Source organism: Salvelinus alpinus, chromosome 29 (assembly GCF_045679555.1).
Source record: "Salvelinus alpinus chromosome 29, SLU_Salpinus.1, whole genome shotgun sequence".
NCBI classification, from domain to species: domain Eukaryota; kingdom Metazoa; phylum Chordata; class Actinopteri; order Salmoniformes; family Salmonidae; genus Salvelinus; species Salvelinus alpinus.
Genome location: NC_092114.1, coordinates 45,093,693 through 45,118,500, shown reverse-complemented (window position 1 = coordinate 45,118,500; position 24,808 = coordinate 45,093,693). Strand labels below are relative to the sequence as shown.

At 43.8% G+C, this 24,808-nt stretch overlaps 1 protein-coding gene across 5 annotated transcripts in view; it reads right to left on the bottom strand.

Annotated features, from left to right (window-relative positions):
* The window catches only part of LOC139558817 (histone-lysine N-methyltransferase ASH1L-like), a 58,810-nt gene that overhangs the window by 20,302 nt on the left and 13,700 nt on the right, over positions 1-24,808 (bottom strand). For 3 of the 5 annotated variants that reach the window (XM_071374288.1, XM_071374287.1, XM_071374289.1), the window contains exons 5-20: positions 23,552-24,230; positions 23,196-23,369; positions 22,968-23,062; positions 22,773-22,846; positions 22,466-22,511; positions 22,224-22,332; positions 21,779-21,985; positions 7,596-7,742; positions 6,001-6,109; positions 5,466-5,669; positions 5,031-5,101; positions 4,751-4,914; positions 2,136-2,288; positions 1,672-1,726; positions 1,312-1,444; positions 281-556 (exon numbers count right to left, since the gene is read on the bottom strand). In XM_071374288.1, coding sequence (XP_071230389.1) covers positions 281-556; positions 1,312-1,444; positions 1,672-1,726; positions 2,136-2,288; positions 4,751-4,914; positions 5,031-5,101; positions 5,466-5,669; positions 6,001-6,109; positions 7,596-7,742; positions 21,779-21,985; positions 22,224-22,332; positions 22,466-22,511; positions 22,773-22,846; positions 22,968-23,062; positions 23,196-23,369; positions 23,552-24,230 — 2,696 coding nt within the window. The remainder of the gene's footprint in view (positions 1-280; positions 557-1,311; positions 1,445-1,671; positions 1,727-2,135; positions 2,289-4,750; positions 4,915-5,030; positions 5,102-5,465; positions 5,670-6,000; positions 6,110-7,595; positions 7,743-21,778; positions 21,986-22,223; positions 22,333-22,465; positions 22,512-22,772; positions 22,847-22,967; positions 23,063-23,195; positions 23,370-23,551; positions 24,231-24,808) is intronic. The other 2 variants (XM_071374290.1, XM_071374291.1) reach the window with 2 other exon arrangements.

The following is a 24,808-nucleotide window of genomic DNA, read 5'->3' as shown; positions in this document are numbered from 1 at the left end:
AAGCCTGGAATCCAAACTGAATATTACTTGGTTTTACTACTAGAGTTACTGATATTCAGTTGTATCCATATTCAGTTTGGATTCCAGGCCAACATTCAACACAAAAATGAGCCGGCAGTGTTTGGCTGTGTCCCAAATTCACCATAAAGTGCATTACTTTTCACAAGGACCAATAGGGCTATAAGAGACAAAACTAGGCCATAGGACTCTGGTCAAAAGTAGTGCACTATGTAGGGAATAGGTCACCATTTGGGACTCTATTCTCCAGACCCTCTCTCACCATGCACTTCTCACACTGGATCATCAGGCCCTCATCTTTGTACATGCCGCAGATGCAGCGGATTATGTCATCGTCTTTATCGTGGGTGCCCGGCCAGCCCCCTCCGTGGTGGTGATGGGCGTGGTCTCGCTCCAGCGAATCCGAGCTGTCCGCTTCGCTGGCTGTCTCCCCAACGATCTCGTCGATCTGAACGGCAGCCTCGTGGCGAGCTCCGTAGTAGGCCTTCCTCAGCCGGCACACATCCCTCCCAACCGACGACTTCCGCCCGTAGTATTTCTGCCAGGATGGAAGGTGCACAGGGCAACAACGTTGAGAACTTGGGAAATAGTGTGTGTTGTAAAGTGGAGTCAAAGACCAGCTCCCATGAAAATAATAACAAAGCTACCTAAATAAGTTTGACCAGGCTTCCAATATCCCACTGGGAATTCTAAGGCCTTGCACAAGGATACATTTTCCCTGGGGTTCATTGCAGACACTGAGGGCCTTTGGACGGCGGGCTAAATTACTTTCAAGGTGCACTTCAAACTTCCGCTTCATTGACGGGTTTGCTGACAATGTCATGAAAACAATGCACGCGTCGATGGGGCAGAAGTCTGTGTGTTGTTATGATTCTAGACAGTCAGATAGCTAGCAACAAGACAAGAAGCTGCCATGTGGGGAATTGTAGGTGGCTCATTTCAGCTCTTATCTTGTTATTGATACCATGTCTTGTGTTTTGACCTGGCAAAAATTTGCTAGCTAACCAACAACTTTTACAACCTATTTGAGCTGCAACAAGAGCTCATTGTGCAAATGTAAGATTTGTAAGAATGCAAATGTAAAATATAATTGACAGTGCCAACAATCCTTTGACTTTTAACCAAAAATGCCTGTTTTGCTGCTAAACAACCCCCCTGTCTAGCAATGAGTACCCTTAAGATTCCAGTGGCACTTACATCCTGCACAGTAAATCAAATATACCTCTGTGCTGTGTGTGTAAATGATCCGTGGCCGTGTATATCCCATAGGGAGGATGATTGTGGGAGACCCACCTCTGCATTGCGGAACACTTTGAGCATGTCGGTGTCAAAGGCCTCCACAGTCTTGTAGTGCCCTGTGGTGATCTGCTTCTCAATGGTGCTCAGGTCCAGCGGGTCTGATACCTTCTCATAATACTGCGTGTTCCTGGGGTCAAACACACACACACACCACAATGAGTCATGGGTGAGAGCCAAAACTGGGCCTCTTGTGTCATAAATCCAAACATGATCGTAATGGTTGCAGGAAGCGATAAGAACATTGAGGGCGTTCTGACCTGGATAAGACAAAAGTGTTGCACAATACACTTACATACAGTAAACATGGGTGAAAGCACTAGCAGGCATAATGAAAACAAACACGCAAACACTTACCGCTTTCTTGAAGGTAGGTTGACCAGCGGAGCAGCAAGGGTCTGACCAGCTGAGTCTACGGACAGAGAGAGACGTTTTATTATATATTCGGCAGAGTATTTCCTTTTACTGTTATAGGGCATAAATATACTCAGGGGAAAATGTGTCTTTGCCAATTTGAATCAGATGTACATCAGTAGACGTTTGTCGAGGCAAAAGCCACACAGGTAAGCCAGTTGTAGTGGTCAGTACAAGCACGTGGACTGACTCCTGTTGAGATTGGGTTGCATTACAGAGAAGTGTTGACTTTATACCGTCTTGCCCATTTGCTTGAATTAAAACCCGGTGACCAGCAGTCTCTCTGAATACATCAGAGATGGCAATGAAAGTTTGCCTAGAGACTAGGGAGTTTATGTGAAGGAGTACAGTGTGTGAGTGATCGAGTGTGTGTCAGTGTGTATTGCATGTGTGTTTGTATCACTGACCCTTGTAGCTGGTGATCATGTCACAGATCTCTTTGAAGATGTGTGCCAGGCGGGCGGTGCGGGTGACCTCCGTGTTCTCCTCGGCTGCCGCCAGCCTCCGCGTGCGCACCGACCGGGACGTCTGCAGCGCCGAGAACTGTGTCAGGAACACGTCTGCGACGACAACGTGACAAACACACACACACACACACACACACACACACACACACAGAGCAATTGAGTCAACAAGCCATCAAAAACACCACATACAAAACATACCCATTATATGTAAGCAATAAGCCACAAGAGGCAGCACTGTATCATGAATAGTCACAGGTAAATGGCGTTGTTCGGGCCAGTCAACCCATTTACCTGTGACTGTATTCATGATACAGCATTGTCTCGTGTGCCGTATTGCTTAAATATAAAGGCTATGTTTTGCTTTTAGAAAAAATACAATGAATTACAGTTCCAGTCAAAAGTTTGGACACACCTACTCACTCAAGGGTTTTTCTTTATTTTTACTATTTTCTACATTGTAGCATAACAGTGAAGACAGTAAAACTATAAAATAACAAAAGTGATAAATCTAAATATATTTTTGATTCTTTAAAGTAGCCACCCTTTGTCTTGAGAGCTTTGCACACTCCTGGCATTCTCTTAACCAGCTTCATGAGGTAATCACCTGGAATGCATTTCAATTAAGAGGTGTGCCTTGTTAAAAGTTAATTTGTGGATTCTCTTTCCTTCTTAATGCGTTTGAGCCAATCAGTTGTGTTGTGACAAGGTAGGGGTGGTATACAGAAGAGAGCCCTATTTGCTAAAAGACCAAGTCCATATTATGGCAAGAACAGCTCAAATAAGCGACAGTCCATTATTACATGAAAGTCAGTCAATACGGAAAATTTCAAGAACTTTGAACGATTCCAAGTGCAGTCGCAAAAACCATCAAGCGCTATGATGAAACGGGCTCTCGTGAGGACTGCCACAGGAATGGAAGACCCAGAGTTACCTCTGCTACAGAGGATAAGTTGAAGTTACCAGCCTTCGGAATTGCAGCCCAAATACATGCTTCAGAGTTCAAGTAATAAACATCTCAACAAACTGTTCAGAAGAGACTGTGTGAAGCAGCCCTTCATGGTCGAATTGCTACAAAGAAACCACTACTAAAGGACACCATTAAAAAGAAGAGACTTGCTTGGGCCAAGAAACACAAGCAATGGACATTAGACCGGTGGAAATCTGTCCTTTGGTCTGATTTGAGATTTTTGATTCCAACCACCGTGTCTTTGTGAGACGCAGAGTAGGTGAACGGATGATCTACGCATGTGTTGTTCCCACCGTAAAGCATGGAGGTGGTGTGATGGTGCTTTGCTGGTGACACTGTCTTATTTATTTAGAATTCAAGGCACACTTAACCAGCATGGCTACCACAGCATTCTGCGGCGATACGCCATCCCATCTGGTTTGCAATTAGTGGGACTATCATTTGTTTTTCAACAGGACAAATACCCAAAACACACCTCCAAGCTGTGTAAGGGCTATTTGACCAAGGAGAGTGATGAAGTGCTGCATCAGATGACCCAACCTCAACGCAATTGAGATGGTTTGGGATGAGCTGGCCCGCAGAGTAACGGAAAAGCAGCCAACAAGTGCTCAGCATATGTGGGAACTCCTTCAAGACTGTTGGAAAAAGCATTCCTCATGAAGCTGGTTGAAAGAATGCTAAGAGTGTACAAAGCTGTCATCAAGGCAAAGGGTGGCTACTTTGAAGAATCCAAAATATTTTTACATTTGTTTAACACTTTTCTTGGTTACTACATGACTCCATATTTGTTATTTCATAGTTTTGAAGTCTTCACTATTTTTCGACAATGTAGAAAATAGTACAAATAAATAAACCCTTGAATGAGTAGGTCTGTTCAAACTTTTGACTGGTATTGTACATATTTTCTTTAAAACCTTATTTTGATAAGTGAATTATTTCACCAGAAGATATAGTGCAGACAAATCTGGTTAGTTATTTCGGACGTGACCCAAGTTATTAATAATTTTTGCATAGTTGTATCGTCTAGGCACCGTTCACGTCTATGTATGGTACAGAGATTGAAATTCCAAAGTAAAAATTGTTCCGGGGTCAGACAGGTAGACAGTGAAGCTTATATTAACCCCCACAGTACCAAACTAAATGCTAGGCTGGAAGCAAGGAGAAATAATGTGCGAGCTGAGATAAATACAAGAGATGATTTGGAAAGCAACATGATACTCTTATGGGAGAGGCGCAGTGATCATTTTCAGATGGAACTGTTAGCAGGCATAGTGTGCCTGTGACGGCAAATACAGCACGGTTTGGACCGCTGCTTAGCCAATCAGCATCCAAACAACCAGTTTTATAAATCAGGACTAAACTGCGGCGAGTTTCACCAAAAGCTTTGTGGCACTAATATCATCACAAGTCTATTGTAAGCAAAGGAGGAAAGATCATGCCAGTGTTACAAAGCTTTTAGGAAAACTTACCTCTGGTACATTCCTGAATATAGAAATAGAATGATTATTCTAGTTCTGTGATTCTGCACATAAGACTATGATCCCCTGTTTCCTCTCTCACACTCGCCTCTGACTCCTCACACACTGACCTGACTTGATGTTTCCATCGTCGCGGATGACTCCTCCCCAGCGCGTGTAGATGGACAGGCCGCCGCTGGCCTCCCTCTCGCCCTCCCTCTTCAGCAGCTCCTGCTTCTCCCTCATCTTCTCCCAGTTCCTGAGCAGGAACACCCGGTGTTTCAGCACAAAGTTTCTGAGCCACGGAGAGAGAGAGCGAGCGAGAGTGGTGAGTATGTGTGTTGTGTTGGCGTGTGCATGATGGGGAGAGTGGTTGAGTGTTTGGCACGTGCGCGCAGTGTGTGTGTGTACCTCTCTCTATTGGACATGGGTTTCATGAGAAGGTGGGGATAAAACTTGTTGCTGTCACTTGATTCCTCCTCCTTGGGAAAAGAAGGGAAGAGTTAGATATTCGAGTACTGCTGATCATATGCCTCTGTTAAGTCCACCCATCTCACTACTCATGTCCATTGTGTAATCTTTTTTATTATAGAACCTTCCACGCCACAAAAAGATCCATTGAGACAAAGAACCACACTGTCCTACATACACACTGCCCCTTAAAATAAACTTAACCAGGTAGGAGACCGCACTCTAGGTTACAGAGCTAAAGAAATAGCAGAAATTGGACTGTTTTAGGATCAGAATATGTCTTTGTGCATTATGCACCGTATGCTGTGTAAAAACGGCCGACAACGGTAAATATCAAGACCCATTTACGGCAGCAGTAACAAGACACCTGATAACCTTTTTGTCTCTGACATTTCCTCCAGTCTCACTCCCCCTCTCCCTTACACGCACTCGTTTTTTCAGCTGGTGCTTGGACTTGCGTTTCTCCTTGAGTCGACCCAGCCGCCGTGCCCCGCCCGTCTTCCCAGGCATCCCGTTGATTCGCTGACTCTTCCCTCCAATGATACCCCGGCAGCCCTCAGAGCCACACTTACACACTTGCTGGAGAGAGAGAGGTGGGGGGCGAGAGAGAGAGAGGAAGCAGCCGTAGGAGGGAGAAGGTAAGGGGAGAGAAGGTCAAGGTATGAGGTGACACAAAGGAATGTGTAGTGTATGCCAGGAAAAGAGAACAGTGGGGAGAATTTAGATCAAAGATCGAAACCCAATTGAGCGCTCTCAGATGGTAATATAACCAAGAGAGAGATGGGGGTAGCCTGGTCCCAGACCTATTTGTGCTGGCTTGCCGTGGCAAAAACAGATCTGGAATCAGGTTAAGTTGGGTCTGTAACTGGAAGGGGATTGGAGAAGATGGTCGATGTGCAGCCACACCCACCTGCTCTTCGGTGTTGAAGGAGTGGAAGTTGTAGTCGTAGGTGAGCTCCGTGCCGCTGCTCATGTCTCTGAGGGCGAAGAGGCCGATCCTGTACACCCCATTCACCGACCTGCAGGAGCAACAGACAGGAGGGAAGAGAGTGAGCGGAAGGGAGAGCTCAGATTTGCCCAGGCAGGCTTTGAACTTGAGCATAGGGCACAGCCTGAGCATAGAGCTCTGGTCAAAAGTAGTGCACTATATAGGGAATAGGGTGCCAATTTGGCAGCATTCTTTCTTCATCTCCCTGCACAGTACAACCGTATAGGCTGCACTTTCCCTTTGCTGTCTAATTTTTCTTCCTGTGAGGACAAAAAGCAGTTTCGGCACATTTTCTCTGGGCACTAGTACAGCTGTGTCCAAGGCCCCAGCTACCACGCCGTATAATCGTTCTTCTGTAACTAGATGGATGACTGGCCGCGCTTCACACTAGAAATTCTCTATCCCTGTAGAATCTCTTATTCGAGGCCTGCTCCACACCACAGCAGAGAACAAGTTGTTCGATTGGTGTGCCCTAGTTTACTGACTGGATGTTCACGAACGGCAAGGAGGAAAACCGGTAACCGTCTTTTATCAACAGTCGTGAACCGTTTTTACGGTCTGCGTTCAGGTCCTTTCGAGGTTAAACATTGGGGTTTTAACAATACTTTCAACAATGAAAAAGCTATTTTATTTTCAACTGTCCTTCAAGAGTTGCTGAAATTCCTCTTCACTTAAACGGTGGGATGAACATGTTGAGGTCCAATTTGTGTTTTCATTCAACCCAACCAGACAAACGATAATAGTTATCTATCTTAGAGAAGGAACCAATGATTCAGAACCCTGCTTAACCAGATCTACAACTGTCGTGCTTGATCCTGACTGAGGTGTGCAATCCTGTAATAGTCTGCAGGTTGGTCAATTGGTTTATCTCAGTGAAAGGGCTTTAAACTGTTTAGTGTGGTATACTCGGGCATAGTCCAGACGACGTGATCTTATCAGGTTATCGTGACAGAAGCAGACCATTAAGTGGAGGGGGTGAGGGGATTTAGGTGCAGATTTACAAAGCGTCTGCACCAGTATTAAGTTACCTCTCAGCAGTGAAAATCTAAGCGACAACTGTCTGTTTTACTTCCTTTCAATTCCATCTCGTAACCTTGGTTTTACCTTGTGTTCTACCTTTCATGTATTGTTCCCTGTCAAAAATAACAAGCTTGGTAGACACTTAGTAAATCATACTATTGTGTGTTAACAGACTGATTGTCTTCTGTACTAGAGAATTAGCTCCTCAACATTAGCCTAAGAGACAGTTTCCTGGAAACAGATTAAGCCTTGTCTAGGACTAAGAAGCACTTTTAAATGGGAGAATATCCATTGAACATGCTTTTCGGTAAAATAAGTACTGTGTCCGGTAAACCGTCCCTAGCTGAACCCCAAGCACTACTAGAGTTGTCATGTGTGGCTCAGTTGGTAGAGCATGGCGCTTTCAACGCCAAGGATAGTGGGTTCTATTCCCGCTCGGGCCACCCATACCAAAATATATGCACGCTAAATGGCATATTACTGTCCTACTAACTCACCACTTCTGCATCTCACAGTTGGGTTCACAGCTGTGGTTGATGAAGCGGGCCTCGTTGCCCATCCGGTAGCTGTCGATCACCATGCCGCTGTCCAGGTTCAGACAGTATTGGCCGCTGTGGGCAAAGTACTGCTCCATCATGCGACTTCTACAGGACACACAGAGGGTGGGGAAGAGCGACATTAAAATATAAAAATACTATACAGCGTTTAGGAACAGACTGACACTACAGAACCAGTCAAAAGTGCACAAAAATAGAATCATGATTTAACGGGGAAGAATACATTACATTTGGCCGCGAATCCTTCCCAACTTACACTTAAGTCAAATTTTCTCTTAGTCATAAATTGATGTCAATGGGAGACTACGGGCTCTATATTCGGCTGGCGCTAAGGAGGCGCAAAGGCCTATTTATATAATGAATATGAATTTAAAGGGCAGAAATTAAATATACTGTGTCTGTAAAATGTATAGATTCAGAACTTTTGTTTAATAGCACAGTTATAAATATCGGGTAAATAGAAATCAAACTGGACGGACATCAGAAATAGATGGGAGAGGTGCAGGTAACAATTGTAAAATACATTATGTCTGTAAAATGTATATAGTATGTATCAGCTGGAAGTAGAAGCCTAAGTGCTGTTGTTTACTAGTTTACTCCAATTAGGGGAGGTAGGGTTTGTGGGAAATATATATACAGTGGAGAGAACAAGTATTTGCACTGCAGGTGCAGGTTTTCCTACTTGCAAAGCATGTACAGGTCTGTAATTTTTTATCATAGGTACACTTCAACTGTGAGAGACGGAATCTAAAACAAAAATCCAGAAAATAACATTGTATGATTTTTAAGTAATTAATTTGCATTTTATTGCATGACATAAGTATTTGATCACCTACCAACCAGTAAGAATTCCGGCTCTCACAGACCTGTTAGTTTTTCTTTAAGAAGCCCTCCTGTTCTCCACTCATTACCTGTAGTAACTGCACCTGTTTGAACTCGTTACCTGTATAAAAGACACCTGTCCACACACTCAATCAAACAGACTCCAACCTCTCCACAATGGCCAAGACCAGAGAGCTGTGTAAGGACATCAGGGATAGAATTGTAGACCTGCACAAGGCTGGGATGGGCTACAGGACAATAGGCAAGCAGCTTGGTGAGAAGGCAACAACTGTTGGCGCAATTATTAGAAATGGAAGAAGTTCAAGATGACGGTCAATCACCCTCGGTCTGGGGCTCTATGCAAGATCTCACCTCGTGGGGCATCAATGATCATGAGGAAGGTGAGGGATCAGCCCAGAACTACACGGCAGGACCTGGTCAATGACCTGAAGAGAGCTGGGACCACAGTCTCAAAGAAAACCATTAGTAACACACTACGGCGTCATGGATTAAAATCCTGCAGCGCACGCAAGGTCCCCCTGCTCAAGCCAGCGCATGTCCAGGCCCGTCTGAAGTTTGCCAATGACCATCTGGATGATCCAGAGGAGGAATGGGAGAAGGTAATGTGGTCTGATGAGACAAAAATAGCTTTTTGGTCTAAACTCCACTCGCCGTGTTTGGAGGAAGAAGAAGGATGAGTACAATCCCAAGAACACCATGCCAACCGTGAAGCATGGAGGTGGAAACATCATTCTTTGGGGATGCTTTTCTGCAAAGGGGACAGGACGACTGCACCGTATTGAGGGGAGGATGGATGGGGCCATGTATCGCAAGATCTTGGCCAACAACCTCCTTCCCTCAGTAAGAGCATTGAAGATGGGTCGTGGCTGGGTCTTCCAGCATGACAACGACCCGAAACACACAGCCAGGGCAACTAAGGAGTATCTCAAGGTCCTGGAGTGGCCTAGCCAGTCTCCAGACCTGAACCCAATAGAAAATCTTTGGAGGGAGCTGAAAGTCCGTATTGCCCAGCGACAGCCCCGAAACCTGAAGGATCTGGAGAAGGTCTGTATGGAGGAGTGGGCCAAAATCCCTGCTGCAGTGTGTGCAAACCTGTTCAAGAACTACAGGAAACGTATGGTCTCTGTAATTGCAAACAAAGGTTTCTGTACCAAATATTAAGTTCTGCTTTTCTGATGTATCAAATACTTATGTCATGCAATAAAATGCAAATTACTTAAAAATCATACAATGTGATTTTCTGGATTTTTGTTTTAGATTCCGTCTCTCACAGTTGAAGTGTACCTATGATAAAAATTACAGACCTCTACATGCTTTGTAAGTAGGAAAACCTGCAAAATCGGCAGTGTATCAAATACTTGTTCTCCCCACTGTATGTGGTTATGTGAAGGGTTGGGGAAATTACTTTCTAAATGTAAATCAGTTACGCTTACTAGTTACATATCCAAAATTGTAATCAGTAACTTTAGGTTGAGTAATCCAACCTACTCTGATTACATTCAGTTACTTTTAGATTACTTTCCCCTTAGGCATTAGAAGACAAAAATGTATATGTTACCAATTGAACGACATCTATTGAAGTTTAAAGTTGACATAGCTGGCCATATATGGATGTTATATTTTACTTTATGGGTTGGTTATGTACAGTGGTTCCTCCTTTAAAAGTTGAGAGCTTACACCGCGGGTTTGAGAGGTAATTTGTGGTTTAGTACGGTACCCTGCGTCACCATTTCATTGCACCAGACCAGCGCAAGGGGGAGTTAGAGCACTGATTATGCTTTTGGTTCCTACTGTGTCTCTGACAATGAATGGGCGACATAAACCTAAATAGAAACTAATAATTGTGCACGACTTCAGTATTACCACTTCCAACCGGTCACGTTGTACAGCGCCTGAGTGGCGCAGCGGTCTAAGACACTGCATTGCAGTGCAAGCTATGTTGCTACAGATACTGGTTCAAGACCCATGCTGGTCTTGACTGGGAGACCCATGAGATGACTTAAGTTTTTTCTCCCTCTAAAAATATAAATAAACTGGCTTTATTTACAAATTAGTAACAATGTCTCACCCCATGTTCAAGAATTACCTTTTTCTTGCTAATTTTACATTATTTGAAAATAAAAATCTACAAAATATTTAAGGGGCATTGCATTTATATTGGCGCTGACTAGGGAAATGTTCCTGCTGTTCTTAGTGCCAGTCTGCACATTCAAACTAAAACAATGTAACTAATAATGGCATCTTTAAGCTTTCATTAATAAAAATGATAAAACCACTTTCAAAATGAAAATGTTTATTTAGTTATGGATTCATAAATTATGGGAATAAATATCCCTGAATTACAGAAATATCCTCCAATCCTCTATATGTAATTATTTATTGGCGGAGAGTCACGTCATATTTATCCATATTATGTAGGCGACATGAGTCTCACTTGTGTTGAGTAATGTGCTGTTAAAAGTGGTGTAGGTCTCATTTAATCAAAGAGCATATTGAAGTTAGAAGCAATAGCCTACAACTATTTATCACCGTTTCGTGCTTCTCTGAGGCAAGTATGGGGGGGACTGGTCTTGATAAATCAATGACACCTTTATTTTCACCAAAACTCCGTTTGGGTATTGGTTAGACTAGAATGATAAAATTAGGGTGTAGAAATGTTATGCTCTTAGTGTAACCTTTATTTAACTAGGCAAGTCAGTTAAGAAATTCTTATTTACACTGCTCAAAAAAATAAAGGGAACACTTAAACAACACAATGTAACTCCAAGTCAATCACACTTCTGTGAAATCAAACTGTCCACTTAGGAAGCAACACTGATTGACAATACATTTCACATGCTGTTGTGCAAATGGAATAGACAAAAGGTGGAAATTATAGGCAATTAGCAAGACACCCCCAATAAAGGAGTGGTTCTGCAGGTGGTGACCACAGACCACTTCTCAGTTCCTATGCTTCCTGGCTGATGTTTTGGTCACTTTTGAATGCTGGCGGTGCTTTCACTCTAGTGGTAGCATGAGACGGAGTCTACAACCCACACAAGTGGCTCAGGTAGTGCAGCTCATCCAGGATGGCACATCAATGCGAGCTGTGGCAAGAAGGTTTGCTGTGTCTGTCAGCGTAGTGTCCAGAGCATGGAGGCGCTACCAGGAGACAGGCCAGTACATCAGGAGACGTGGAGGAGGCCATAGGAGGGCAACAACCCAGCAGCAGGACCGCTACCTCCGCCTTTGTGCAAGGAGGATTAGGAGGAGCACTGCCAGAGCCCTGCAAAATGACCTCCAGCAGGCCACAAATGTGCATGTGTCTGCTCAAACGGTCAGAAACAGACTCCATGAGGGTGGTATGAGGGCCCGACGTCCACAGGTGGGGGTTGTGCTTACAGCTCAACACCGTGCAGGACTTTTGGCATTTGCCAGAGAACACCAAGATTGGCAAATTCGCCACTGGCGCCCTGTGCTCTTCACAGATGAAAGCAGGTTCACACGGACGTGACAGACGAGTCTGGAGACGCCGTGGAGAACGTTCTGCTGCCTGCAACATCCTCCAGCATGACCGGTTTGGCGGTGGGTCAGTCATGGTGTGGGGTGGCATTTCTTTGGGGGGCCGCACAGCCCTGCATGTGCTCGCCAGAGGTAGCCTGACTGCCATTAGGTACAGAGATGAGATCCTCAGACCTCTTGTGAGACCATATGCTGGTGCGGTTGGCCCTGGGTTCCTCCTAATGCAAGACAATGCTAGACCTCATGTGGCTGGAGTGTCAGCAGTTCCTGCAAGAGGAAGGCATTGATGCTATGGACTGGCCCGCCCGTTCCCCAGACCTGAATCCAATTGAGCACATCTGGGACATCATGTCTCGCTCCATCCACCAACGCCACGTTGCACCACAGACTGTCCAGGAGTTGGCGGATGCTTTAGTCCAGGTCTGGGAGGAGATCCCTCAGGAGACCATCCGCCACCTCATCAGGAGCATGCCCAGGCGTTGTAGGGAGGTCATACAGGCACGTGGAGTCCACACACACTACTGAGCCTCATTTTGACTTGTTTTAAGGACATTACATCAAAGTTGGATCAGCCTGTAGTGTGGTTTTCCACTTTAATTTTGAGTGTGCCTCCAAATCCAGACCTCCATGGGTTGATACATTTGATTTCCATTGATAATTTTGGTGTGATTTTGTAGTCAGCACATTCAACTATGTAAAGAAAAAAGTATTTAATAAGAATATTTCATTCATTCAGATCTAGGATGTGTTATTTTAGTGTTCCCTTTATTGTTTTGAGCAGTGTACAATGGCAGCCTACTCCTTCCTCCCCGTTGGGGAATTGAACCCCAGTCTCCCGCAGGACACAGGATTCTTTAGCTAAATAGCCCAGTACAGTACTCCCGAGCGTCACATTGTACAGCACCATATTTTCAGTTCCCAGAAACCCAGAGGGTTTTTCATTTTCTTTGGAATAGAAACACCATAAAATTAATCAAAAGAATCCCAAACTCTAAAAGTAATTAAAAAGGTATATACAAATGATTTGTCACATTGTGTTTACAATAAAGAATGTAAACAAGATGTAAACACAACGCTTTGTTTTTATTTACAGTAGTGATGGACAGCTGGTGGCATTTTGACAAACAGTTTTTCAAACACTTGTAGCCCGATTAGCAGGACAATAGACTCTTTATAGCACGGCTACTGTAGGTATGAACATCCCCTATACCTGCAATGTATTCAATGCTTAAGGACTCTGAAGTGTTACATTACTAACTCAAAACAGCTGTACAGTATTTCTTCATCAACATCTTTATGCTTTCGTTAATAAAATAATGATAAAAATACTCTTTCAAAATGCTGATTATTTAGTTATGGATCCATAACAAACTAATACGGGAATAAATATCAGTGAATTACAGAAATAAATTGTTGCTGCTTACTGGAAAATACTCTTTCAAACACACGGTCACGTTGTACAGCTCCATTATGGCTATTAGCAGGGCTATATTTTGGCCTTTATGGGCGGCGCACAATTGGCCCAGCGTTTCTCTCCCTCTAAAAACAGAAATAAATGTTTGCCTTTATTCAGATTACAATATTTATTCTGTTTTTTAAAACTAAATAACCTCTAAAATATAGTTATATATTATCAAGTTGATGACACGGTCATATAGCCGGCACCTACATAAAGCTGAGTGACACTCATTCATTCATGGCTTTGGATCAAAATAATTCAGTACCAACATTCTTCCTGATAGTCTTAAATAAAGAAACGTTTTGGTTATCCTGACCTAGACACCACGTACAGTATTATAATAGCCCATGGTGGGCTATTAGCAGGACAATATATCTTTACCAACACCTCTCTGTATTTTGATACTTTCCGGAGTGGATGGGGGCTCCCGCAGTGCAAAATGCATTGCTGCAGATGCAGGTTGCCGGCCGCCACCAGGAGACCCATGAGGTGGCTTTTGGTTTTAATTTAAAACCCTCTATGTAATTATTGGCGGAGAGTCACATTTTTCGATACACTGTAGGTCTACCATAAGCGACATGAGTCTCACTAGTGTTGGGTAATGTGCTGTTAAAAGTGGTGTAGCATATTTAAGTTAAAAGCAATAGCCTACAACTATTTTAGCACTGTTTCGTGCTGCTCTGAGACAAGCATAGGGACTGTTCTTGATAAATCAATAAAATATTTATTTTCACCAAAACTCTGTTTGGGTATTGGTTAAATATATATTTTTTTATTCTTATTTACAAGGGCAGCCTACTTCTTCCTCTACGTTGGGTAATTGAACCCCGGTCTCCCGCGTGTCCTGCCCACACGACATTGGGATTCTTTAGCTAAATAGCCCGGTACTGTACTGCAGACCGCCACGTTGTACAGCGCCATATTTTCCATTCCATCCTCACGGACCCCCGAGGGGTTTTCGTTTTTCTTGGGATAGAAACACCATAATATTAAGCAAAGTAATTAAGTACCAATCAAAAGTTGACACCTACTCATTACAGAATTTCTTTATTTTTACTATTTTCTACATTGTAGAATAATAGTGAAGACATCACAACTATGAAATAACACATATGGATAAAATTATTATTTACAAGGACAGCCTACACCTTCCTCCCCGTCGGGGAATTGAACCCCGGTCTCCCACACGCCGTGCCCGCACGACATTGGGATTCTTTAGCTAAATAACCCAGTACTGTACTGCCGACCATCAAGTTGTATTTTTCCTCGCTCACTCAAGGTTAAATGATAATGGAAATGAAATCTCCAAAATATTGTAACTTTAAAAAAGAAGTGATTATTATTAATTAAGAATTATATAAAAAGCCCCTTAAATATTCTCACAGATCCTAACGGAAAATGCCCCTTAAATATTAATTTAGAATCCTACAATCCTATAAAACGTAATTGGCGGAGTCACGTCATTGACAAAAATATTGGTAGATATACTGTAGGCCTAGCATAGGCGAAATGAGTATTGGTTACACTACAATTAGGGTGTGGAAATGTTATGCCCCTTATATATTAAATTTAGAATCCGCCAATCCTCTTATGCTGTATTCTACTCCCGACTTTCACATTGTGAAGCATAATATTTTCCATTCCATTCTAACGGAATAGAAACACCATAATATTAATCCAATTAATCCAAATTTCTTCAAATCAATATACTACTTTATTACAAAAAAAGTTTTAAATTCTCAAGTAATACCAATATGGGAGATTATCAAATGCTTCTCAAAGTTGCCATCTGGTGGTCAAACTAGCACTAACTTGCATTAACGTAAAAAATGGCTGACAATTAAATAACGTGCCATAGAATGCTGCAGCAGCCCGCAAGGTGTTCTGCAGTATGATGCAACTTTTAAAGGAAGAACCACTGTAGGCTTCTAACCCATCACTTTCTACTGTATATAATACAATTAAATTATATCTTAACATTTTTAAAAGTCTATCAGAACTCCAGTCCTTCCAATAAATGTTGTACCCCTTGATCGTCAAGAATAGGACTTGGAAATATGTAAGTATAGATTAGCCAAATTGTCTTGCCTGAGCATAACCCCAAAACAAAGGGTTTATTAGTCAGCACTACTCTGTTGTTTATGATGTTATTGTCATGGAGGACTGATTGTGCTCATTGATTCGATTTGAAAAATAAACATTTCACTCATGGAAAGGCATGCTTTGAGCACTACTGAAAAGTGCTATTACATGTGAAAAATGAATGCCATATTGCTATAGGCCTATTGTTAACCTTTTTGTTGGTGACACTTTGATATCTTGATAACATGCAGCTTTTTAAAGAGCAAATCCACAGATGAAACAATAAAATGGGTGCCCCGCCTCTCTTTTGGTAAAAAGCTGAGGGATGGGCCTGGAGAAATGTAACCACTCTCAGATTAATAGACAGAGCTATCGACGAAAGGACTTGTTTGTTTACAAACATTGGAGAAACAAGATTATATTTTGGGTTCTCATTAAGTGTGACAGTTGAACTAAGCTCGAGGCATTTATAAGTTATATTCTTACGAATAAAAAAATGTACAAACTACAGATTGCCCCTTTAAGTCTATCAAATATGTGCGAGTTTGAACATGTGTCTATTAGGCCTATGGATTTTTCTTATCACCATGAATTAGATTGAGCAATAAAAGCCTCACTTTTATTCCATAGGCTGGGATCCGAACTATGCAGCTGTAGCATGAGCGCATTTTTCACTCGCTGTCCACTGGTTTAAAAAACAATGATTGACAGGCTGCTTAAACTTCTTGAATTCAACCACTGGGTTCAAACACACATTTAGATGTGTGAACAGCCATCCACAACAATAGGTAAATGAGAGAGCAGCAGTGTGATTCACATCAATGCGCTGTGTTGATAACAATAAGTGATATCCGTGCGCCGTAGATTACACCACTGCTGTCATCCTTACTTCCAAGCGTTTATTCAAATTGGATAATCTTTGGATACCGACAGCAGTCGCACCATTGGAAGACATAGCTTGGATTATAGCCTACAAAAGCCAATTCCTGCGATCCATCAAACACATTTGGTGTGTCATCATAATGGTCTGATTTAAGGTCAGACTCGCTCAACAAAATTAAACGTATGCCTTTCTTCAAAGCTGATTTGAATGTCATTGAAAAAAACAGAAGTGTCAAAGAGTTCTCAAACATCCTTTCTGAATTAAAAAGTAAGCTAGTAAAAAAAAAAAATCCAATCAGATTACAATATTTTTCACTGGTAACGTAAAGGATTATTGTTACAGGTTTTTTGTAATCCCTTACGATTATATGTAATCCGTTACTCCCCAAACCTGGGTATGTATGTGTATATCAAAATCAAATTTTATCGGTCACATACACGTGACTAGCAGATGTTATTGCGGGTGTAGCGAAATGCTTGAGCTTCTAAACTCAGCAAAAAAAGAAACGGACCTTTTTCAGGACCCTGTCTTTCATAGATAATTCGTAAAAATCCAAATAACTTCACATATCTTCATTGTAAAGGGTTTAAACACTGTTTCCCATGCTTGTTCAATGAACCATAAACAATTAATGAACATGCACCTATGGAACGGTCATTAAAACACTAACAGCTTACAGACAGTAGGCAATTAAGGTCACAGTTATGAAAAGTTAGGACACTAAAGAGGCCTTTCTACTGAAAAACACCAAAAGAAAGATGCCCAGGGTCCCTGCTCATCTGCGCGAACATGCCTTAAGCATGGTGCAAGGAGGCATGAGGATTGCAGATGTGGCCAGGGCAATAAATTGCAATGTCCGTACTGTGAGACGCCTAAGACAGCGCTACAGGGAGACAGGACGGACAGCTGATCGTCCTCGCAGTGGCAGACCACGTGTAACACCTGCACAGGATCGGTACATACGAAAATCACACCTGCGGGACAGGTACAGGATGGCAACAACAACTGCCCGAGTTACACCAGGAACGCACAATCCCTCCATCAGTGCTCAGACTGTCAGCAATAGGCTGGGAGGGGCTGGACTGAGGGCTTGTAGCCCTGTTGTAAGGCAGGTCCTCACCAGACATCACCGTCAACAACGTCGCCTATGGGCACAAACCCACCGTCGCTGGACCAGACAGGACTGGCAAAAAGAGCTCTTAACTGACGAGTCGCAGTTGTGTCTCACCAGAGGTGATGGTCGGATTCGCGTTTATCGTCGAAGGAATGAGCATTACACCGAGGCCTGTACTCGGGATCAATTTGGAGGTGGAGAGTCTGTCATGGTCTGGGGCGGTGTGTCAATGCATCATCGGACTGAGCTTGTTGACATTGCAGGCAATCTCCATGCTGTGCGTTACAGGGAAGACATTCTCCTCCCTCATGTGGTACCCTTCCTGCGGGCTCATCCTGACATGACCCTCCAGCATGACAATACCACTAGCCATACTGCTTTTTCTGTGCGTGATTTCCTGCAAGACAGGAATGTCAGTGTTCTGCCATGGCCAGCGAAGAGCCCGGATCTTAATCCGATTCAGCACATCTGGGACCTGTTTGATCTGAGGGTGAGGGCTAGGGCCATTCCCCCCAGAAATGTCCCAGAACTTGCAGGTGCCTTGGTGGAAGAGTGGGGTATCATCTCACAGCAAGAACTGGCAAATCTGGTGCAGTCCATGAGGAGAAGCACTGCAGTACTTAACGCAGCTGGTGGCCACACCAGATACTGACTGTTACTTTTCATTTTGACCCCCCCCTTTTGTTCAGGGACACAATATTCCATTTATGTTAGTCACATGTCTGTGGAACTTGTTCAGTTTATGTCTCAGTTGTTGAATCTTGTTATGTTCATACAAATATTTACACATGTTAAATTTGCTGAAAATAAACACAGTTGACAGTGAGGACGTTTCTGTTTTTGCTGAGTGTATATATACACATACACACACTATTGTGTGTGGTATGAAAAAAGATGTGGCAGTCATGTAAAAAAAATAATGTTAAACACTTATACATTTACATTTTACATTTAAGTCATTTAGCAGACGCTCTTATCCAGAGCGACTTACAATTGCACATGGAGTCCATGCAATTTATGTAAGTTATTACTACTACTGTTTACTCTTGAAAATATTCCGGCTTCCCATAACAAAGGGGTTGAATAATTATACACATCACATTTCAGCTTCTCATTTTTAGTTAATCAAGTTTAACATTATGGGTATTGCATGTAGGCCAGTGACACAAAAAAAATCTACTTAACCCATTTTAAATTCAGGCAAAAACACAAGAAAATGTGGAAGAAGTCAAGGGGTTGTTTTGAAGGCACATATACAACGCCCCTCGGAAAGTATTCAGACCCCTTGTCTTTCTCCACATTTTGTTATATTACAGCCTTATCCTAAAACATTAGATTTGTTTTTATTTAAATATCCCCCTCAATCTTTACACAATACCCCATAATGACAAAGCAAACAGGTTTTTAGAAATGCTTGCTAATTTATAAACAAATCTAAACTGAAATATCACATTTACGTAAGTATTCAGACCATTTACTCAGTACTTAGTTTTAGCACCTTTGGCAGCGATTACAGCATTGAATCTCCTTGGGTATGACACCTTGGGTATGACACCTGAAAATAGCTGTGCAGCGACACTCCCCATCATCCAAGCCGACAGCGCTTGAGAGGATCTGCAGAGAAGAATGTGAAAAACTACCCAAATACAGGTGTGCCAAGCTTGTAGTCATACCCAAGAAGACTCGAGGCTGTAATCTCCACCACAGGCGCTTCAACAAAGTACTAAGTAAAGGGTCTGAATAATTATGTAAATGTGATAGCAAATTTGATCAAATAAAACGATTTTTTTTTTTTAATAAACTGTTCTTGCCTTGTCATTATGGGGTATTGTGTGTAGCTTGATGGGGGGGGGGGAACTATTTCAACAACAACAAAAAATAAGTCTGTAACGTAACAAGATGTGGAAAAAGTCAAGGGGTCTGAACACTTCCTGAACGCACTATATATATATATATATGTGAGCCCAAGTCCCCCAAAAAACAGCTGAAATAAAATGATTGTGCCATTATATGATACATAGCCTACCGCATATTACATGTGGCAGAAAAACAAAGAAATACCTATTTAAGATATTTGGTACATAATGGTCTAGCCTAAATTAAACAAATTCAGATTTTGCCTACAAATTAGTGCATTTTATTTTGACTAGCTAAGTAATCTCATAATTAATAGACAGACACATTACCTTTAGCTACAGAATTTCTCACCACCGTGAGTTTCCATCTCCTCCCCTCTCTCCTTCATTCCTTTCTTCAGCGCTCAGAGAGGGGAGCTGTCAACAGTTTAATGAAATGTTTCATTGTTAAAACATGTTACTATCGATGTTGCCAAACAGATTTCACTTGGTTTCCCAAATTAAGCACTGGGTAGCTGCAGGGGCAGGGTTGGAGAGCCCATGGCATACAGAGTTTGGGCGGAAAATCACATGTCACGCAGCAAAATTACCGGAGTAGACTACCAGACATGAGTTAAAAACGTACTGGCGGGAAAGTGGCCTCCATTCACTATCCCGGAAGTCTTTTTGTCTTGCCCATTTGATAATGGGCCATTACTAATATGTAACATTTATTTCGATTTGGAAAGTCAAAATTAAATCGAGAATAGTATGATGGGTGAAAATATGATCACTTGATGAGAGAACAGCATGTGCAGCTTGAGGCAAGGAACAGAGTCCAAGCTTTTTTTGCCACTTTCTCAAATCATCAATAGCCTGTAGTCGTATCATGCAGCCCATACCTTGTTTGATTTCTAAGGCATACCTAAATACACAACTTGAAGAAACCACATATTTAGCCATGGTGCATGTTCAGATTGGTCAGTGAGGGGTCAAGCCTCGACACACCTACAACTTGTTTATTTATCAAAACCCAGCCCTTACCCGCCACCGCCAACTACTACACCCATAATTACGGTTTTGAACATAGCGCTACCCCCAGCGCTAAGATTGACCATTGCCTTACATTTGTTAATAAAATAAAGCACAAAGTGAAAATGTGACTTGTGGAAGTTAGGATTTGCCCCTTAACGCATACACACATACACTACATGGCCAAAAGTATGTGAACATCTCATTTGAAAATCATGGGCATTAATATGGAGTTCATCACCCCTTTGCTGCTACAAGTCTCCACTCTTCTAGGCTTTCCACAAGATGTTGGAACATCGCTGTGGGGACTTGCCTCCATTCAGCCCCAAAAGCATTAGTGAGGACGGGCACTGATGTTGGGCGATTAGGCCTGGCTCGCAGTCAGCATCCAATTAATCTAAAAAGGCGTTTGATGGGGTTGAGGTCAGGGCTCAAGTTCTTCCACACCGATCTTGACAAACCATTTCTATACGGACCTCGCTTTGTGCACGGGGGCATTGTCATGCTGAAACAGGAAAAGGGCCTTCCCCAAACTGTTGCCAAAGTTGGAAACACAGGATCATCTAGAATGTCATTGTATGCTGTAGCATTAAGATATCCTTTCACTGGAACTAAGGGGCCTAGCCCAAACCATGAAAAACAGCCCCAGACAATTATTCCTCCTCCACCAAACTTTACAGTTGGCACTATGCATTGGGGCAGGTAGCGTTCTCTTGGCATCCGCCAAACCCAGATTAATCGAAGCGTAATTATTTAACTCATCACTCCAGAGAATGCTTTTCCACTGCTCCAAAAGTCCAATGGCGGTGAGCTTTACACCACTCCAGCCGATGCTTGGCATTGCGCATGGAGATCTTAGGCTTGTGTGCGGCTGCTTGGCCATGAAAACCCATTTCATAAAGCTCCCTACGAACAGTTCTTGGACTGACGTTTCTTCCAGAGGCAGTTTGGAACTTGGTATTGAGTGTTACAACCGAGGACGATTTATAAGCGCTCTGCTACTCGGCGGCCCCATTTTATGAGCTTTTGTGGCCTACCATGTTGCGGCTGAGCCATTGCTGCTCCTAGACGTTTCCACTTCACAATAACAGCACTTAAAGTTGACTAGGGCAGCTCTAGCAGGGCAGAAATTGTACGCACTGACTTGTTGGAAAGTTGGGATCCTATAACAGGGTCACGTGGAAAGTCACTGAGCTCTTCAGTAAGGCCATTCTACTGCCAATGTTTGTCTATGGAGATTGCATGTCTGTGTGCTCGATTTTATACACGTCAGCAACGGGTGTGGCTGAAATTGACGAATCCACTAATTTGAAGGGATGTCCACATACTTTTGTATATATAGTGTATCAATACATGCATTCAAATCTATCTCACCTGAACTCGTGCTCGCTGACGACCTCTCCCAGGTACTCGATGATGAACTGGCTTGAGCGGAGGGGCTCCTTGGTGCGAATGCCCCAACCCTTGCCCTCGGCACGGAAGCGCTCCAGGCACTGCACCCACTCATGCCTCTGGATGTGCTGGTTGTCACACTGCTCCCCGCAGGGACAGGTGCCGGGGGAGCACTCGGCAAAGCTCATCCTGAGGGAGTGGAAGAAAATACTTATTACTGCTAAGTGCGAGACACCAAGATTCTTTAATCATACTGAATTCAATTCACATCTTGAGATGCTATTCCAAGGCAGGTGTCTGAAAATTGATGTAAATTGAAAACCCACGCAGGTTTGAATGAGTTTTCCTTGTAGATAAACATGGCACTGCAGGGAGCACACATACCAGTGTGCGGGTCTATTTTAATCTCCAATGCCAGTGTTTATACCTGTTGAGGCATTCGTCTAGGCAGCCTCTGTCTACGGCTTCCCCGGAAGGCCTGCAGTTACAGGTGGTGGCTTCATAACCCGAAACAGGCTTCACATCCACATAGACGTCTACAGCGGAAACAGGTTACACAAGGTCAGATACACAATAGCTTGACCAGATTATGGCTGCCTTAATGCTCAGCATGAAATAGTGTTTGGTTACGTTATTATTGACTGGACCTTAGAAAGAGTGTGAACTCACTTGATCTGATCTTTTTATAAAGGGGGACGTCAGGCTTCTCGTAGAGCTAAAACGACCAAGAAATGTAGGTTATTACATCATAAGTAGCCTTGTCGGAGCCAGAACTGCCCATAGTCCAGGAGCCTATCTCCTGTTTTTGTAGAGTGAGGAAGCTTGATGTTCAAGTACACCTGCTGAACATGACGCTAGTCTGTCGCAGGCCTTATGTCATAAAAGAGACAAACCCTTACATAGATTGAACAAATTCCTATTATATAGTTTGTCGACTCTGAAGGAACAACACTTAGTAGTGAACATAAGCGATCACCTGGTCATGTTTCCACAGCCACAAGATGTCGTAAGGCAACTGGAAATCAATGCGCTTCTGTCTTAGGTACTTTCCTGAAAGAATGTGGGGGGGAGACAGAAAATAACAGAATGCGTGAGGGGAACGAGGGAGTTGATTTTAAGACACAGTAACATGTCATGACAAAATGTGTGTTTGCGTGCAAAGGACACTCACCGACATGGATGGGGGCAGGAAAAAGCCCGTACTCATGTTCCCCAGGTGTGTACTCCAGTTTCTCTTTCTTCAGTTGCAGGATCTGACTGCGAGGACTAAAAGAGAAACAGGGACAAAAGAAATAAGAGCGAGTGAGATGTCCATATATGCCCTAAATATTACTGGTTTGACCTTTGGTAAGCAAACGGGTTATCCAGATTTTATGTCTGGCACAATTATGGAACCCACTCCGCAGTCTTGTACACATCAGAGTAGAGCCCCGCTTTTTGGTACTTTTTCTTTGGAGGCCTGGCTGCCCTCTTCTCCCGTAGGCTGGTTATAGGCATGGGTGGAGCTTGTTCCATGGAGACGGTGCCCGGAGGTTCCGGGGAGGAGTGGCCATCTGGTTTCCCCTCCAGAGCACTGAAATAGAATCAAGACTCACTTTAAAGTAATGACTGGCTTGATAGACTCTCCTATATATACACACAGCTGCTAAGATCTAAGATTAGCACTGCCTATGAAAGTAAGCAGCATCATGATCACAGTGCTCACTGTTGAGGCTACAATCACGTGTTAGCCTGCAGTGGTGGTGGTGGTTTTACCTGCGAAAGCGCTGCAGCTCCTCTTGGGTGAGCCAGCCTCTTCCTCCCCCAGCTCTGGACCTCATCCCCAGGCCTCCCAGGTTCACCTCCCTGTCCAGCGCTCGTTCCTCCACCTTCTCGCCCTCCCCTACCTCCTCACCCCCCCCTTCCTCCTCTTCATCCTCATCCCCATCTCTCTCCCAGTGCTTCCTCTTCTGGCCTTTCCTGCGCTGGCCCTGGACCACCGACTCGATCGCGTCTGTCACCGTGTCCTCTTTACACGCTCCTCCCCCTGACCCTCCTCCTCGGTCCCGGTGCCTGGTCTGGGTCACTTCAGCCAGAGGGGACGGCGATGGGGGCGGGGAGGGCAGGGGATGCTTCCTGGGGCGCCCGGGGCCCCTCTTCTTGACCACGTTGTTGCCTGTCCTCGCCTGTCTCTGGAGCTTCTTGGCGCGGAGGATCTTGTTGACGTGGTGCAGGCTGTGTTTGGAGGGCTGGGCCCGGTGGGAGTGGTGCTGCAGGGAGGCATCATTGTCCAGGCAGCAGCCCTGGGAGGGTGAGTCGTGGCCGCAGTGGGAGGGGCAGGCGGAGGAGGAAGAAAGGGAGTGGAACAGAGGGTGGTGGTTGTGGTGCTGCTGCTGCATGAGGTGGTCCTCAGGGGCAGAGTGGTCGCCTCGGGTCTGGACACCTGATGTATTGCCTGCACATAGACAAGGACAGAGAAGAGAGGGGGGGGAGAAGTAGATGATAAACACAGGAATAAGCTGCAACGTGACACTTATGAACTTGTATTTATTCCAAGTCCAAGCTTACTTCCACTGTTAGGCCGACAACTGGCCGCCGTCTTTTAATGCTGCCTAATAATTATCCAGGCTTAAATCTTAAATTGAAAGGAAATTAATCAATTTCAAATCCCTCATCAAAATGCAGTTTATTACAGATAGACATATAGGCTAGGCCCACCTCACCAAACTGAAATGCAACAACACGTAATGAACAACGATGCCAGACTTTTTCAGCTTATTGCATTTAGTAGCACCGTTCACTAAAAGGGGACTGTCAGTTTGCCCAATCAGCACCTGGGCACTCCACCGGCTCCCCATCCCCTCTGCTGCTTCTCCCCACGTTTCTCTACTCTGGTTCACACTCCTGTGCAAGGTTCTTCCACCCTCCACCTCCCTGCCGACTAGGCTACTTCCATGGTGGTGGTGCAGTCTGACCGCTGGACGACCCTGTGTCCTGAGCTCTAATCCTGGATTACCCTGGCTGGGTTCAAAC